Genomic DNA, 14650 nt, shown 5'->3' on the forward strand with positions numbered 1-14650 from the left:
ATAAGGTATTATTCACCACCACAAAAGACGTCATCTTCATAAAACTGTGTCAATAGTCGTTGGTTGTACAGAAAAATTTAAAACAATATTATAAATCAATAGTTAAATAAAAAATGGTCTTTTCAGTCCTCCTGGCTAGACCATTATTTAATTTATATAGACTATTGGAGGAAAACGAGAACAAATAGATAGACGGTTGAGTGAAAAATCAGAAAAAGTCACGAACCTTTGACCCAGGTTAGCTAAAACTGTTATGAGATAGGGCAGTCGCGGTCTTGTATAAGGGCGCAAAAATGCCTTCTGACAATATCAGTATTTAGACTTTAAAAGAAAACTTACAATATCAAGCTTTAAGCTTTTGTTACATGTATCCTAATAATATACGTTTTGCTTATTTATAATATGTTTACTGGAATAAAACTTATATAATGTATTTCAGGATGAACTTTGAACAATTTTTTGTCTGTTACGAAAGCATAATTCTGATGTGTCCAAATTATCTGGACGCTAATCCCCTGATGATGAGTAAGCGCTCCCTACAATCAATGATGTTTGGAATGTGTGAAAACAAAGAAAGTAAGGAGTAGTTTGTTTTTTTTACATAAGCAGTTTATTTTTATTTGAAAATTAAAACTCGCCTTTTTAAGTAGGTGCATAAATGTGGCCCTCTCCGATTTTTTAATCTGATGTTTTCAGGAGAGGGTTACAATGTGCTGCGCACATAAAACAAGTGAAATTTAAATTATTGTTATAAGAAATACTTTTTTGCAGTATACTTACAAGGTTTGGAATGTGCTGAAAAGAAAAGTAATAAATTTCATCTTTACATGCAAAATTGCTTTGGATTACGCCATTTTGGAAATGCAGTAGATGCCCAATCTGCACGAAACTGGACCGGTTTTTGTGGGTAAGAACTTATAATCCTCTTTATTCATTGTTACATATACATGTACACGTATCTTATAATGATTAGTCAAACGATGAGTTAGTACATTAATGAAATGTACTATGCTAGTAACTTGTATGTGCTCCACCTATGCTATCATATTCATCGAAGTGCAACGTGCAAAGGGGTAACAGTGTGTGAAGTAATTCTACAATTATCAGTAATTTGCAAAGAAGACTGAGATATATTTTGAGATAACAATAAATACAATTTCCAATGATAAAAAAACCCGCAATCATTGTTACTAGGCAATAAAACATTTTTCAAAAAAAAATAATGAATAATTAAAAAAAATTAAAAAAGAGGCTCATGGGCCATATTGCTCACTGGAGAAACTATGGCCCTTCTTAATCAGCATATTATTTTCCCTACATATTCTTAGGAAAAACTTAAAGTACTTTTTAGTCCCACCCTACCCCAGGGGGTCATGATTAGAACAAACTTCAATTTACACTACCTGAGGATGCTTCCATATAAATATGACTAATCATGAATATGCTGTTGTTGAGAACAAGACTTTCAAAGATTTTTCCTAAGAATTGCTATGTAAATTTTGATTGCCTATTGTGGCCCCACCCTACTTCCGGGAGTCATGATTTGAACATATTGAATCTACACTACCTGCAAATGCTTCAATCTAAACATGATTAATCATGGCTTTGCTGTTCCTGTGGAAAGGATTTTTAAACACTTCTCCTATATATTCCTAAGTTAAACTTTGATCCCTCATTTCTGCCCCACCCTACATCCAGGTTTCATGATTGTTACAAATTTAAATCTACATTATCTGAGGATGATTCCATATAGATATGAGTCACTCATATCTATATGGAATCAATATCAGCAAAGCCAGCATATCATATGACTAATCGTGGCTTTGCTGATATTGAGAAGATTTTATAAAAGTATTTCCTATATAAACCTATGTAAAACTTTGACCACCTGTTGTGGCCCCCGCCCCTTCTTCGGGGTCATAAAATGAACAAACTTGAATCTACGGTATATAATGAAGAGTTTCATCTTTTCTGCCCCAGTAGTGGTTCTTGAGAATATTTTTAAACTTTTGAAAGATGCCACCAACTTTTCATGAATTTTGATTATCTTCCCTTGAAAGAGGGAATGGCACTTCCTGTGAACAAACTTGAATTCCCTTTAACCAATGATGCTTTGTGGCAAGTTTGGTTGAAATTGACCCAGTGGTTCTGGAGAGTTCGAAGGGGTCTAAAATGTGAAAAATTTAAAGACACCAGACGACAGACAGATGACAGACATTCTTCGATCAGAAAAGCTCACTTAAGCCTTCGGCTCAGGTGAGCTAAAAAAAAAAGCTTTGAATTTACATTAAAAAAAGATATCACTCTGCTTTTACGTGATATATATATATATATATATATATATATATATATATATATATATATATATATATATATATATATATATATATATATATATAATATAATTATATATAAATAGATTATGCATTATGCAGATCGCAGAAATGTAGATAAAATGCTGAATCAGCATTTACCAGTTAAGAAGAATAATTATATCAACAGTAATTCACTCGTAACCAAGTTGAGACCACTCAGCACACCTCGGCCGAGACTTAACTCATCTAACCTTGGCTGTATCATATAAACCACCATTGAACCGGGGCTCCTTAAGTTAATAGACAGTATGGCTCTGTATTACATGTGCAGGCATGTAGCAACAGGCGGGGAGGGGGCGGACTTCCGCCACTCTTTCCTACAACTTTTTACTATTGGAAAGGAAATGTTCATTGAAAAGCCGGTTGTCACCCCCTCCACTTTTTGTTTCAATATAGTCATATAAGGGTTTTGTAGCAGCGTGTGAATAAAATTTGGTACTGATAGAAGTTGGAACCTAACCCCCCCTCCCTCCCCCCGCCCCCCAACCTCACGAAATTAAATAGGATTTTCGAGATTGGTCAGTTTCTTTTCTTTTTCTCTCTCTCTCTTTGGCTTGTTTTATTTTTTCGGGTAAGATGAAATATTTTGTCTGACTGCCCCCCCCCCCCCGCCTTTTTTCAAAAACGATGCTGCGTCCCTGGCTAAATTCTAAAACTTGAGAATTTTAAAACTATGTGCTGAATTCAATCCGTCAACAAACATGTGATTATGTAAAGATACTAAAAGTGTTATTATCCTCTCGCAACGAAGTTGGAGGGGATATAGTAACGCAATTGTGTAGGTGTGTTTGTTAGTCCTGTGCGAAGCGGAAGTGATGTAATTTGCACAGGGATCAAAGGTTGATAAATGTGTATTTTTGTATTTTTAATTTAGTCATCTATTGTCTGATCATCTCTTATTCCAATCACATTTATTTACAAATAAAACTGAATTAGGGGATAATAAAATATAACATACAGTATTTTGCTTTTCCAAGTGTAAATTATAATTGAGTTGTGTGGAATCGGATTCGAAATTTTTGCTAAACATCACACTTAGCTAAATAGCTTGAATTACCTACGTATAGTGAAGTCGTCCGTTACATGTACATGTTTACGTATCCACGATAACTGTCGGTATTTTTTTTAAGCATGTAAACATTTATTTCTAAACAGACCTTATCCAATCACTATATACACTATACACTATATACACTAAATAAACATACATGTAGCTTGCCTGTACGTACAGTGAAGTCGCGAATTACGGTTTGTCTCAGGTCCTATTCATTCCTATGTATTTTATGCCATATTATTTAAACTGAAGCACGGAAAAATTAATAAACACACTGGTCAAGAATTGATATTTCTGTCTGTAATCAGAAACATAATTTCGGAAATCAACATTAACGTTTTTGTTCACTGCAGCAAGGCAAAAATTGTAGTTAAACAATAATGGCTACAAAGTATGACACTTGCATTCAGTTGTAAATCGGAAATCATATATAATGATCACTGCTCAAATAAATTTACACTAATTAATAAATCAAACTGTAGCAGCGGTCCACTATGGTGCCCCGATAGGGCCATTTGCAAAAGTGTAATAGCGCGTTAGTAACAATGCGCTAGCGTGATATAACAGCATTTTTGTTCACTGCAGCAAGGCGAAATTTGTAGTTAAACAATAAAAGCTGCAAAGTATGGAACTTGCATTCAGTTATAACTCGTTGTTCACAACGTGCAGGCTCGTTATCACTAACGCATATTTGCACTTTTGCAAGTAACAACACGCTAGCGCAAAGTGACAACGCGTTGTTTACAACTCGCCGTCGCGCTATTACACAACACGCCGTCACGCTAATTATGAACTAATTAGTTCATACACAATGAAACATTTTTACCCTTCAATAAGATCATCTAAGGAAAATATTTGCAAATATAAATATAGCACATTAATTGTTTAATTTGTTTAGGGAACCAGGGTACAACAACAATGACCTCGAAACCCTTATGAATATAAATTAGTTATTTTACAGGAGAATTAAATTTTGAAAATCATTATAATTGATGTTTATTTGTGTAGAAAATCTTCGAGTTTGTTTTTGTTGTTACATTCAGCGTTTTGTATTTTTGTATTGTCCCAAGAGCGGTTCGGAGTTTTCCACTCAAATTTGATTTGGCGGTGTTCAGTCAAAGTCCTGTTTGAAGAGGCTAACAGTAGACGAAGTAGACGCCGGCTAAGAATAAAATTCTTCTCGCTTGCGCGGTTTTCTTTTCTTGAAAACACTTCATGATCCGATATTCGTTCCCTGTGCCGTGACAAACCTAAGGCGTGTAACAAAGGCAGTGACTGTTCGTTTGCCAAGCGCCTGGCATCCTAAGTGAGTCAAGAGACTTTTTGATATGGGTTTTTGCATTGGAGGTGTTTGCTCTGCTCCCGATTTGTATTGTTTTAATGGAATTTGAACTTGAATACTGTTCGTTATATCCATATTTCACTTTAAAATGTAGGTCATGAAAGGCGAGGAAGGTAAAGAATCCGCACTGCTCAATTGCCCTGAGTACCGAGTATGTATAAATTGGAAGCCCTTCACCAGTATTTGGTTACATATATGAATGGCAAGGAACATGAAACAGTAAACAATCAATTTGTTGAAAATTATCTAAATGACAAGTAGTCCCCGTGTAGACTTTCTTACGTGAACAAATTTTTCTTATCAAATTTGTTTGATAAGATAGGGCCATCTGTGTGTGTTTGTCTTCTCCCGACTGACTGACTAAAAATGGCTTGGTTTTAAACTTTTTTATCCCCCAGTAAACGATATTTTCTCTACTCCTGAATTTTCTCATCCCGTCAACAAGTATGTTGAATTTTTTTAGAAAAAAAATTCCCACCTATCTACCGACCCAATCTTTTGAACTTCAGTCAGGAGAGGATAAATAAACAATATTTTAAAGACGGCCTAATTAAATTAAGGTCTTTCGTCTTCACGGAAGACCTTATGAAGATTCTACTGTTTCTTATTATTAAGGTCTTTCGTCTTCACGGAAGACGTGGTGATTCTACTGTTTCTTCTTTTTTTTTTACTTCTGAATTTTGTGCATTTCTCAAAGGCTATTGGACGGATTTACATGGAATTTTCAGTAATTATGTTTTTAATACATATTTGATTTATCTGAGAGAAAATTTGGTTATTCACTTCCGGTGCCGAGTGACGGACCATTTTCTGAACTCAAAATGACAATTTTGTCCGCGGATAATCCCGAGAGCGGAAAGAGATATCAATGTTAAACTTTCAGGGATTATAGATCGTGATAGATACTAGCCATGTCTCTACTTTTTGTATCGTCGTTGGCACTTCCGGTCGCTAAAGGAAATGAATTTTTATTTTTGCTTTTTATTAATCTATGACATAAATAGGGTTGATAGAGAGTCTCATTAGAATGCGAAATATATAATTTGTTTCAAAACTTCTCAAGCTATTTTCTAGATATTCATCATTTTTCACTCTGAAGCGGTGATTCCGATGGCGTAATGATAAGCGTATTTGATTTTTTAGGCGGGCGACCCAGGTTCAATCTCCGGGTTGTCCAATTTTTTTTTTATAATTTGTTTCAACTTAAATTTACGTTTTTATCTTTGATAGTTGTTTTTATTAAAAATTGCATTTACCTCTTAGGATTGACAAAAAACGTTGGTTGTACGTTTACACCTTATCTGTTAAACACAAACTAAAAACTGTTTTTCTTACATATTTGATTAAAGTCAGAAATAAGAAGTTAGAGGGATTACATATTGGTTATAAGTAATAGGTTTTCAAGAAGCTCCCCTGACTAGTACAATCAATATTTATAGTAAGTACAAGTAATAGCTTTTCAAAAAGCTAGCCTGACAAAGCAATTAATATCTATTGAACATATAAGCACGATAAGAAATAAAATGTTTCCGCCCGATTTTTGAAGGGGGTGGTGGGTTATCGTTACATTTCATTACCTTACATTTTAAAGACTTTATACAAAAGAAAATGATTTTTTATCGTAACTTCTTTGCGACCCGTCAAAAGAATAGAATCTTATTGAAAAGTGAACATTTAGGTAAAGATATTTATGGTATCTCAAATATCAGGAATACAACTGGAATGTACATGCATATGGATAACATTTGAAAGAAGTTAATATGACATTATATTGAAGACTCTTTAAATGGTTTTAAATTAAAATGAAGTAAGTATGAAAAACAAATTCATGTGATTGATTTGTGCTGGGAAGCTGTAGCTGTGTAAAGGTTACATGAATTAATTTCAAAGCATAGGAGATCAGAAATGCTGAAAGTCAGCTGAAAATATGATAGCTGCTCATAAAACCAAATGAAATAATTTCAAATGAATATCTGTATGGAGACTGAATTGTAGCGTGCACTTTTAATGCATAATTGTTTTACGAAATATATGGAGATAACGAACAGTATTCAAGCTCAAAAGTCCATTATACAATACAAAATAGGAGCAGAGCAAACACGGACCTCCAATCAGAGGTGGGATCAGGTGCCATAGAGGAGTGAGCATCCCCTGCCGACCGGTCACACCCGCCGTGTGCTCCTTGTCATGATCGGGAAATAACGGAAAAATCCGTCGACAATTCAGTGTCTAAATAATGGCCTAACAATTAGTATGAAAAACGTCAGTCAGCATTTGACTCAATGATAAATTGTATTTGCTGACAAGGTCATTGTATCGACCATAGAACTTACGAAATGATGACTTTAAACGAGACAGCTGATATTCTTGTTTCATCAACTTATTTGTCAATAATTTACCTCGTTTTAGAAATTGTACATACGTAGAGCATGCTCTTGCGTATCGAATCAACTGAGAGATATATACCCCGTATGCAGGTGATGAAGGTATATTGCTGCATAAGTAAGGGAAGTTGACGATTGAAAAGTTAAAGTCATCACGTTTATCATAAAGCTTGGTTGTTAGATTACCATTAACGTCTTTTTCAAGTAAAATATCCAAATATGAAACAGATGTGTCAGACTCTGTGGTATCTTTTATCTCAAGTTCACCAGGATATATCGTATCGACATAAGAATGAAAATAGCCATTGTTGATTGACAATACGTCGTCGATATATCTAAATGTCGAGTTGAACGCCACAGCAAGTGTTTCTTCTTTTCACGTACAAGATTTTGGACAAATTCTGCTTCATATGAATACAAAAAAAAAGGTCTGCTAATAACGGGGCGCAATTGGTACCCATAGGAATTCCAATAGATTGTTGGATTAATATTAATATTAATAATAATATTAATCTCAGGATTTTAAAAACATACTCAGTATAACATTTTTTTTCTTCACAAACTTTATATAACAGCCTATGGCAACGTTTTTCAAGGGGGAGGGGGGTTGACAAGCCCCAAAAAACTCAAAAATCCTCTTTTATAGTTGGGGGGGGGGGCATTCTGTAACTCTAACTTCTCGGCACATTTTTTTTAAAATGTGAATGCTGAAATTTGTCTGTGTTCAACGTCCAGCAATAAAAAGTGTTAGGGGGAAAGCAGCTTCAAAATGACAATTTACATAATAAAAGTATATCAAAGAAATTATTTAAAAAAAGGAGCAGCCCCCCCCCCCCCCTGGTCGCGAACTACGGGCATGTATAAGAAGTAAGGACATATATGGACGTGCATGATGACATTTCGACAATGTTAGATGCAGGGCAAAATGTATCAAACCAGTTAACCAAATGTTGACAAAAGATTATCATTATAAACTAAAACTGCACACTATTTCGCTTGCTGATGTGGAGTCTATTGAAAAAAAATATCGTAAATATATGTAGACTAAAGATTGATCGATTGATTGTATATTGTTTAACGTCCCGTTCGATAATTTTTCATTCATATAGAGACGTCGTATGTTATATGGTATGATGTTATTAAAAAAAAGAGATACAATTTGCAGTTTAAAAAATCTGAACCTTCAGAATGAGGGTAAAATAAAAAACTTCATTTATTTCAATCACCCCTTTTGTAGAAGACAAATAGACTAATCCAATAGTTTAGAATCGCAGAAAAACTAGTTACTCGGACATGTCCGTATAGGGAATCGCAAAGAATAAACAGGTGCATAAAAAAAAAAAACTAAAGGGAGTAAACACATCAATATTTTGCTTCAGTAATATGATTCTTTCCTCTGCAAGCTGTTTTTGTTAAAATGCAAGTAACAAATTCCGATTGCACAAAATCTAGCTCACTAAATATGATTTCTTAGTTTCGGACCATGGAACAAATTGAAACTTATACTGCCTGACGCTCATGACGTGGGAAATGTTTCTTTCCCATACTGAGCTCGTGTCATATTAAATGAATGGAAAAACGACAAAAATAAGAAAATTATTTTTTATGGTAAAAATTGTTTAATGAAGTTGACAGAAATATTTTTTATAGATGCAAGTTACTGAACAAAAATGGTATCAGATTCCTTGATCGTCGTAGGCCGAGACATATTTTGTTGCTAAACATTCCAGTCTTTTCATGAATGTGTTACTTACTGAAATAACCCCACTTTTGGGATAAACAGGAAAATAAAATATGTAGGAAAACTTAGCGACTTCGAATTCACTGCTTTAGCATTACTTGTCCGTACACAATATGCTATATGTGCAATGTAATAAAAATATACATTCTGAAGCCCGAAAATCAGGCTATAAGAACAAACTTTTTAATAAAATTTCATTGAACTATCACATCCATTCAATAGATTCCAAAGAACAGGCGCGAAGATTTAATCATGACGTTTGATGATGTCCCTTTCATAGTAGACAAATGGACTAATGCAGTAGTATAGAAATGTAGAAAAGGATTATACGGACATGTCTGTATTTGGAATTGCATGGAATAAAAAATGAATGCATACAGAATAAAGTTAACACATCAATAGTTTTCATCGGTAACAGATTATTTCTTCTGCTAACAGTTATTGCTAAAACTCAAGGAACTAATTCCGACGTGAATCTACTTGCACAATAAAAAAAATTAACCTGACTGACACTCTTTACGTCAGGCAATGAGTGCAAATAAACATCGATGATGGCTGGTACATCGCGCTGGTATAGTGGTTTCCATATTAATTTTTCACGCAGGCAATCTGGGTTTAATCCTATGTCGATTTTTTTAAAACTTAAATTTACATGTGACCTTTTTTTCTGTGTGAATTCTCCATTTCCATTTTTTTTTAATTATAAAAAAACCTTTAAAATCCTGGTATTTTTTAAAGGCCCACGTTCAAGGTGTCTTTACTACGAACACATATACATATAATTTTACATACAAAGAATATCACATAATATAAGGATGGTTTTTTGTTTGTTTGTATGTTTAACGTCCCTCTCGAGAATTTTTCACTCAATTGGAGACGCCACCCCTTGCCGGTGGAGAGCTGCAGATTCTGTCCTACACTCGGCACTTACGGCCATTGAGCAGTGGGGGATCTTTTTCGTGCTAGCACCTACTGCGACACGGGACATTGGTTTATACGGTTATTCGGACGGAAGACCACGAGTATCTAGTTTTAAATGCAAGATTAGCTTTGTCATAAAATTACTTTCTCAAGAAAATTACGAGGGGCTTTTGAAGAGTTTTGAGAACTGTTTGATAAAATATTATACATTTATTGCATGATCGTGAGGGAAATATGAAGATTTATTCAGCCAAGAAAAATGATATTCCCCGAGGGCTTCGCCCGAGTGGAATATGATATTTCTTAGCTGAATAAATCTTCATGTTTCCCGAACACTCATGCAATAAATTGTTTATTAAACCGGAACAAGCAAAAACTTTAAAAATAGATATAAACTTTCAAATTCGGCACCGCTCTCAAATTCACTTTCAATTTTAATGTAAAGTTACTGAAAACACTTCAGCACTTCTGTGACGTGAAGCAGGATATTGTGACGTCTACTACTCTCGAAAGTTTTCGTTCAATGAACAATAACTATTGCGGGAAAATGCACTAGGTCTCCGAAGATGTTGAATATGATGAAAAGCATGATAACGACTGTCACAGGGAAATATGAAGTTTTATGGCCCTGTCACGTGATAATCTAGAACCAATCAGATAACGCGTTGTATAGAATTATAATAATGAGGTATAATAATAATTGTTTAAAGTAAGTAGATCAGTTTGATAATAATCATTCAAAAGAGCCGGAAATCTCGCACTTCTTTTGACATCACTTTGTTGTTTTTATGACGCAATAACTATGAAAATTATGTAAGAATCTCGCGTGTTTAACATACTGAAATGTTGCGATTTTTTCCCCATTGAGAACATCGGAAAAGGGCTGTAAAAGGCTTGTTTGAAAAGATTTTTCAAATAAAATTTGCATAGAGCTAAACTGTAAGAATGGTACTACAAGTATAAATCAGCAATTCCATATTGCATTTTATGGCTGGTTTATAAGCAAGGTTTATGACCGGTTATGTTATCATAGACATTCAGAAAAGATATTAATTTACATGATATAGCTGGACTCTCGGTCTATTATTTAGCTTTCTATTGTATTAAACATTATATATTCTGCATACAACAAGTGTAACAATGCAGTTTTCCACAAATGTATCTTGAGTAACAGGACTCTTGCCGTTTATGAATAAACGTACAAAATCTTCCTTCTGACTTGTTATTGTGCGTATTTTTTCATGTTATTTCAACTTCGGCGATCCAAAACTCATTATTGCTTTTGAGTTTGGACTCAAAAAAATAAATCTGTGTTTCATTGCCAGGTAAAATCTTATTTATTTTGCATGAGTTCAAAAGTTCGAACATATCGAAGTACGGCGGGGTTACAACCATACGGGCGCCATCTTTGTTTTTATGAGACACCCTTTAGCTAAACCTCTCCTGGGCTTTAATCGTTCCCTCAAACTAGTGCCAGCAATTTTTGCAACACCGTCCACTATTCTCCTGACATTGTCAACTTTGTCATTTTCTCAAAGCAAAGTCTTTTTTAATCCCAAATATAGTGCAAGATTCGATAAAAACATGCTATGTTTGACACATTAACACTATTTTTGTCTGTTTGTTTAATGTTCTCTTCGAGAATTTTTCACTCATATCGAGATGCCACCATTTGACGGTGGACGGCTGCAAATTTAGACCTATAAATCGGCACACAGGATCAGTGAGAGAATTTTTTCGTGCCAGCACCTATTGCGAAATTAGATCTCGATTTATACGGTCTCATCCGAAGGACCGGGCTCCACGTCCCGCAGTGAGATTTGAACCCGCGACTTCAGGATCAAGTCCTTACGCCACGACTCTAGAGCAAACGCTCTAACCATTGCGCCACACGGAATCTTATTAAGTATAAAAAACCTCTTATTTCCAAAGCAATCGGAACCTTTTTAGCCTTTCCGGCTAAGCTCAGAAAAACTCATCAATGTGCATTCAACACACCTCGGCTGGTCCTTACCTTACTGAGGAACGCGGGATCATCTGAAGTTTGTCGAATGCTCGAATTTGTAAAAAAAAAAAAAAAAAAAAAAAAAAAAAAAAAAAAAAAAAAAAAAATTGAGTCGCTTCATCGATTTTAGATTATCTACACAGAGTTGTTCGTCTTTTCTGTAGTATATTTTGTGTTATATCGTAACTTTAAATTAAGTTCCACTCCAGACTCTTCAAATACGAAATTTAAGAGGTGTTCCTACTTTGAAAAAAGGGGTATGGACCCACATTTTTAGGTTTTTTTGGATTGTTGGAAAGGCTTGAAAAGTGTATTGATGTGTACATGCGACACTATTTCGATTAAGAAGTGAAAGCTGCTGGACAAGTCCAATGATTCTAATTATTTCAAACGGACTTGCAACTTAAGAAATTCTATGAACGGTGTTGAACTCATCTTAACCTCTACCTTTTTTTACTTATGTGATATATGGTTTTAAATAATTTTGCAGTCACCATATTTTTGACAAGAATTGAAAAGAATTATATGTCTGTAATAAACTGAAGTATTTTCCTTGAAATTTGAACAGTATTACGGACATTAACACTTTGATAAAACTTTTTCCTACAAAGATAAATAAGGACAGTCAGATTGGATTTATGAAGCATTAATACAATCCAATCGAAATATCTGTCAAATATCAATGACAGAACAACTTTAATTCTAAATATATTTTGCAACTTACAGATCTCTAGACACAGAGTTCAGCTGCGCCGAGACAATATTGAAAGCCTTTGAATGTGGGGAAGATTTTTTGAGAGTATCTATGCAGTTTCTACACTCTATTCAACCGACTGTTTGTATGGACAACTCTATCAATTGGGATTGGGTTCGAAGACACGTTGGAAATGGAGTATCTACATTGTATTTGTCATTTCTTTTGTTACTCTTGATATTGTTTCCCCTGCTTTTTTGAAATTGGAGGCAATTGTTTCAAATTATTTGTATTTTATCTTCAGTCCTTGTGTTGAGCTTATGGTTGGAAATATTTTAGATATGAACAATTATTTTCAATGAACATTGTAACACGCGTTTTTATTGGTTAAAAAACTGGATGTAAATTGCTTGAGCCGGGTAAAAAAAAGTGACGTTACAATGCATTGTCTGTAAAGTTACAGGCTAGCGAAAAGAGAATAAAGTCAAGGTAAATAAATGGATAAAAGCAACAACAACTTTCTCTTCATTAGCAGTAATTTCAAACTGCATAGGCAACTGAGGTAAGTTAGGCAAAACTGGTCTTGCTGCTGCAACAGGGTCAAGTGGGAGTGGCACACCTTTCTCAGCCTCACTGGGTTTAGTCTTTATAGTAACTGTTCTGTAATCATAGTCCATCGATGACAATTTATCAGTAAATCTTTCCCTGTGATATCATCAATGCATGATTTATTTTTTGTCCTAGGATCCAGCGCACCTGATTCCTCTAAAAACATCCACAAATCAGGATCTTTGTAGCGAAGCGCAAGTTTTTGTCCAATAGCATTTTTCAAGCTACAAACAAATGCTGAGTCATCCTCTCCTCTCAAAGTGTTGTAAAATTTTTTCAAGGAGTGGTAGTATGAGCCCTGAAGCGGTTGTCTTTTCCTCACACAAGATCTTCTTTATTCTAACATCAAGAAGAGCAGCAAGAACAGCTGACCTTTGTTTTAGAAACCTCTCCAGCATCTGACATGTAGAATTCCATTGAGTTTTACAGTCATTGATCAACTTGTGTTGTGGTAGTTGCAAACCTGTCTGCTTTTCTCGAAGCACCTCCGTAGCGGTATTACTTTTGTGAAAAAAAGTAATAAAAGATCTTACCTCGGCCAGCACTCTCTGCATGCCAAGCATCCTAATTTTGGAACACCTGCAAGTTCAATTGCGACAGTCATATTTGAGGCAATGTCACTGGTTATGACATCTACTTTGTCTTTTATACCCTAGTTTATCATACAGTTTGTTAATTCGAGACCAACATTTTCTCCAGGTATGAAAACCGTGAAAATGTTCTGTTTGGAGAACTTTAGAAAGCATCAATTAGTTTTTGTCAACATAATGGCACGTAATGGTCAGATACGATGCAGTAGCACGGGAAGTCCAAGCATCTGTGGTGAGTGACACTGCTTCCGCTGTCTGAAACTCAGCAAATAGCTTGGGCTTCTGGTTCTCGTACAGAGCTAGAATCAAGACGTCACCAACCTTCTGTCTATTGGGTGGTTGGTAACGTGGTTCGAGAATACTCAGCAAGTGTCAGTAATTTTTATTTTTTTAAAGCCACTTAGAATTTTTATTGAAAAATTTGGACGATAGTCTGTATTGCAATATAAAATGATTAATGAATGAGTCTAAGTTTACACAAATGCTTCACATCATCACATGCATTATAAGTTTATAACAATGTTTTATCAACAATGCTAAAACACTTGAAAAAGATTCATTTACAAAAATACACCTTTAGAGTTTAGATAAATTTGCTCAATCTCACATAACTTACCTGAAAACTTTACTTTCAATGGTACTGTATGGCCTGAGGTCATGAATGAGGTATTCTAGAATAGCATTGTCTGTATTGCAATATAAAATGATTAATGAATGAGTCTAAGTTTACACAAATACTTCACATCATCACATGCATTATAAGTTTATAACAATGTTTTATCAACAATGCTAAAACACTTTAAAAAGATTCATTTACAAAAATACACCTTTAGAGTTTAGATAAATTTGCTCAATCTCACATAACTTACCTGAAAACTTTACTTTCAATGGTACTGTATGGCCTGAGGTCATGAATGAGGTATTCTAGTATAGCA

General features: G+C 34.6%; 1 protein-coding gene across 1 annotated transcript in view; it reads left to right on the plus strand.

Annotated features, from left to right (window-relative positions):
• The window catches only part of LOC133192913 (uncharacterized), a 23054-nt gene extending 10277 nt beyond the window's left edge, over positions 1-12777 (plus strand). Inside the window, exons 3-5 of the mRNA XM_061328920.1 lie at positions 440-576; positions 772-907; positions 12549-12777. Coding sequence (XP_061184904.1) covers positions 440-576; positions 772-907; positions 12549-12777 — 502 coding nt within the window. The remainder of the gene's footprint in view (positions 1-439; positions 577-771; positions 908-12548) is intronic.
• Positions 12778-14650: the final 1873 nt, after the last annotated feature.

This window comes from Saccostrea echinata, unplaced genomic scaffold, assembly GCF_033153115.1.
Source record: "Saccostrea echinata isolate AGI-Se365-2 ecotype Australia unplaced genomic scaffold, CSIRO_AGI_Sech_v1 ptg000025l, whole genome shotgun sequence".
Taxonomy (NCBI): domain Eukaryota; kingdom Metazoa; phylum Mollusca; class Bivalvia; order Ostreida; family Ostreidae; genus Saccostrea; species Saccostrea echinata.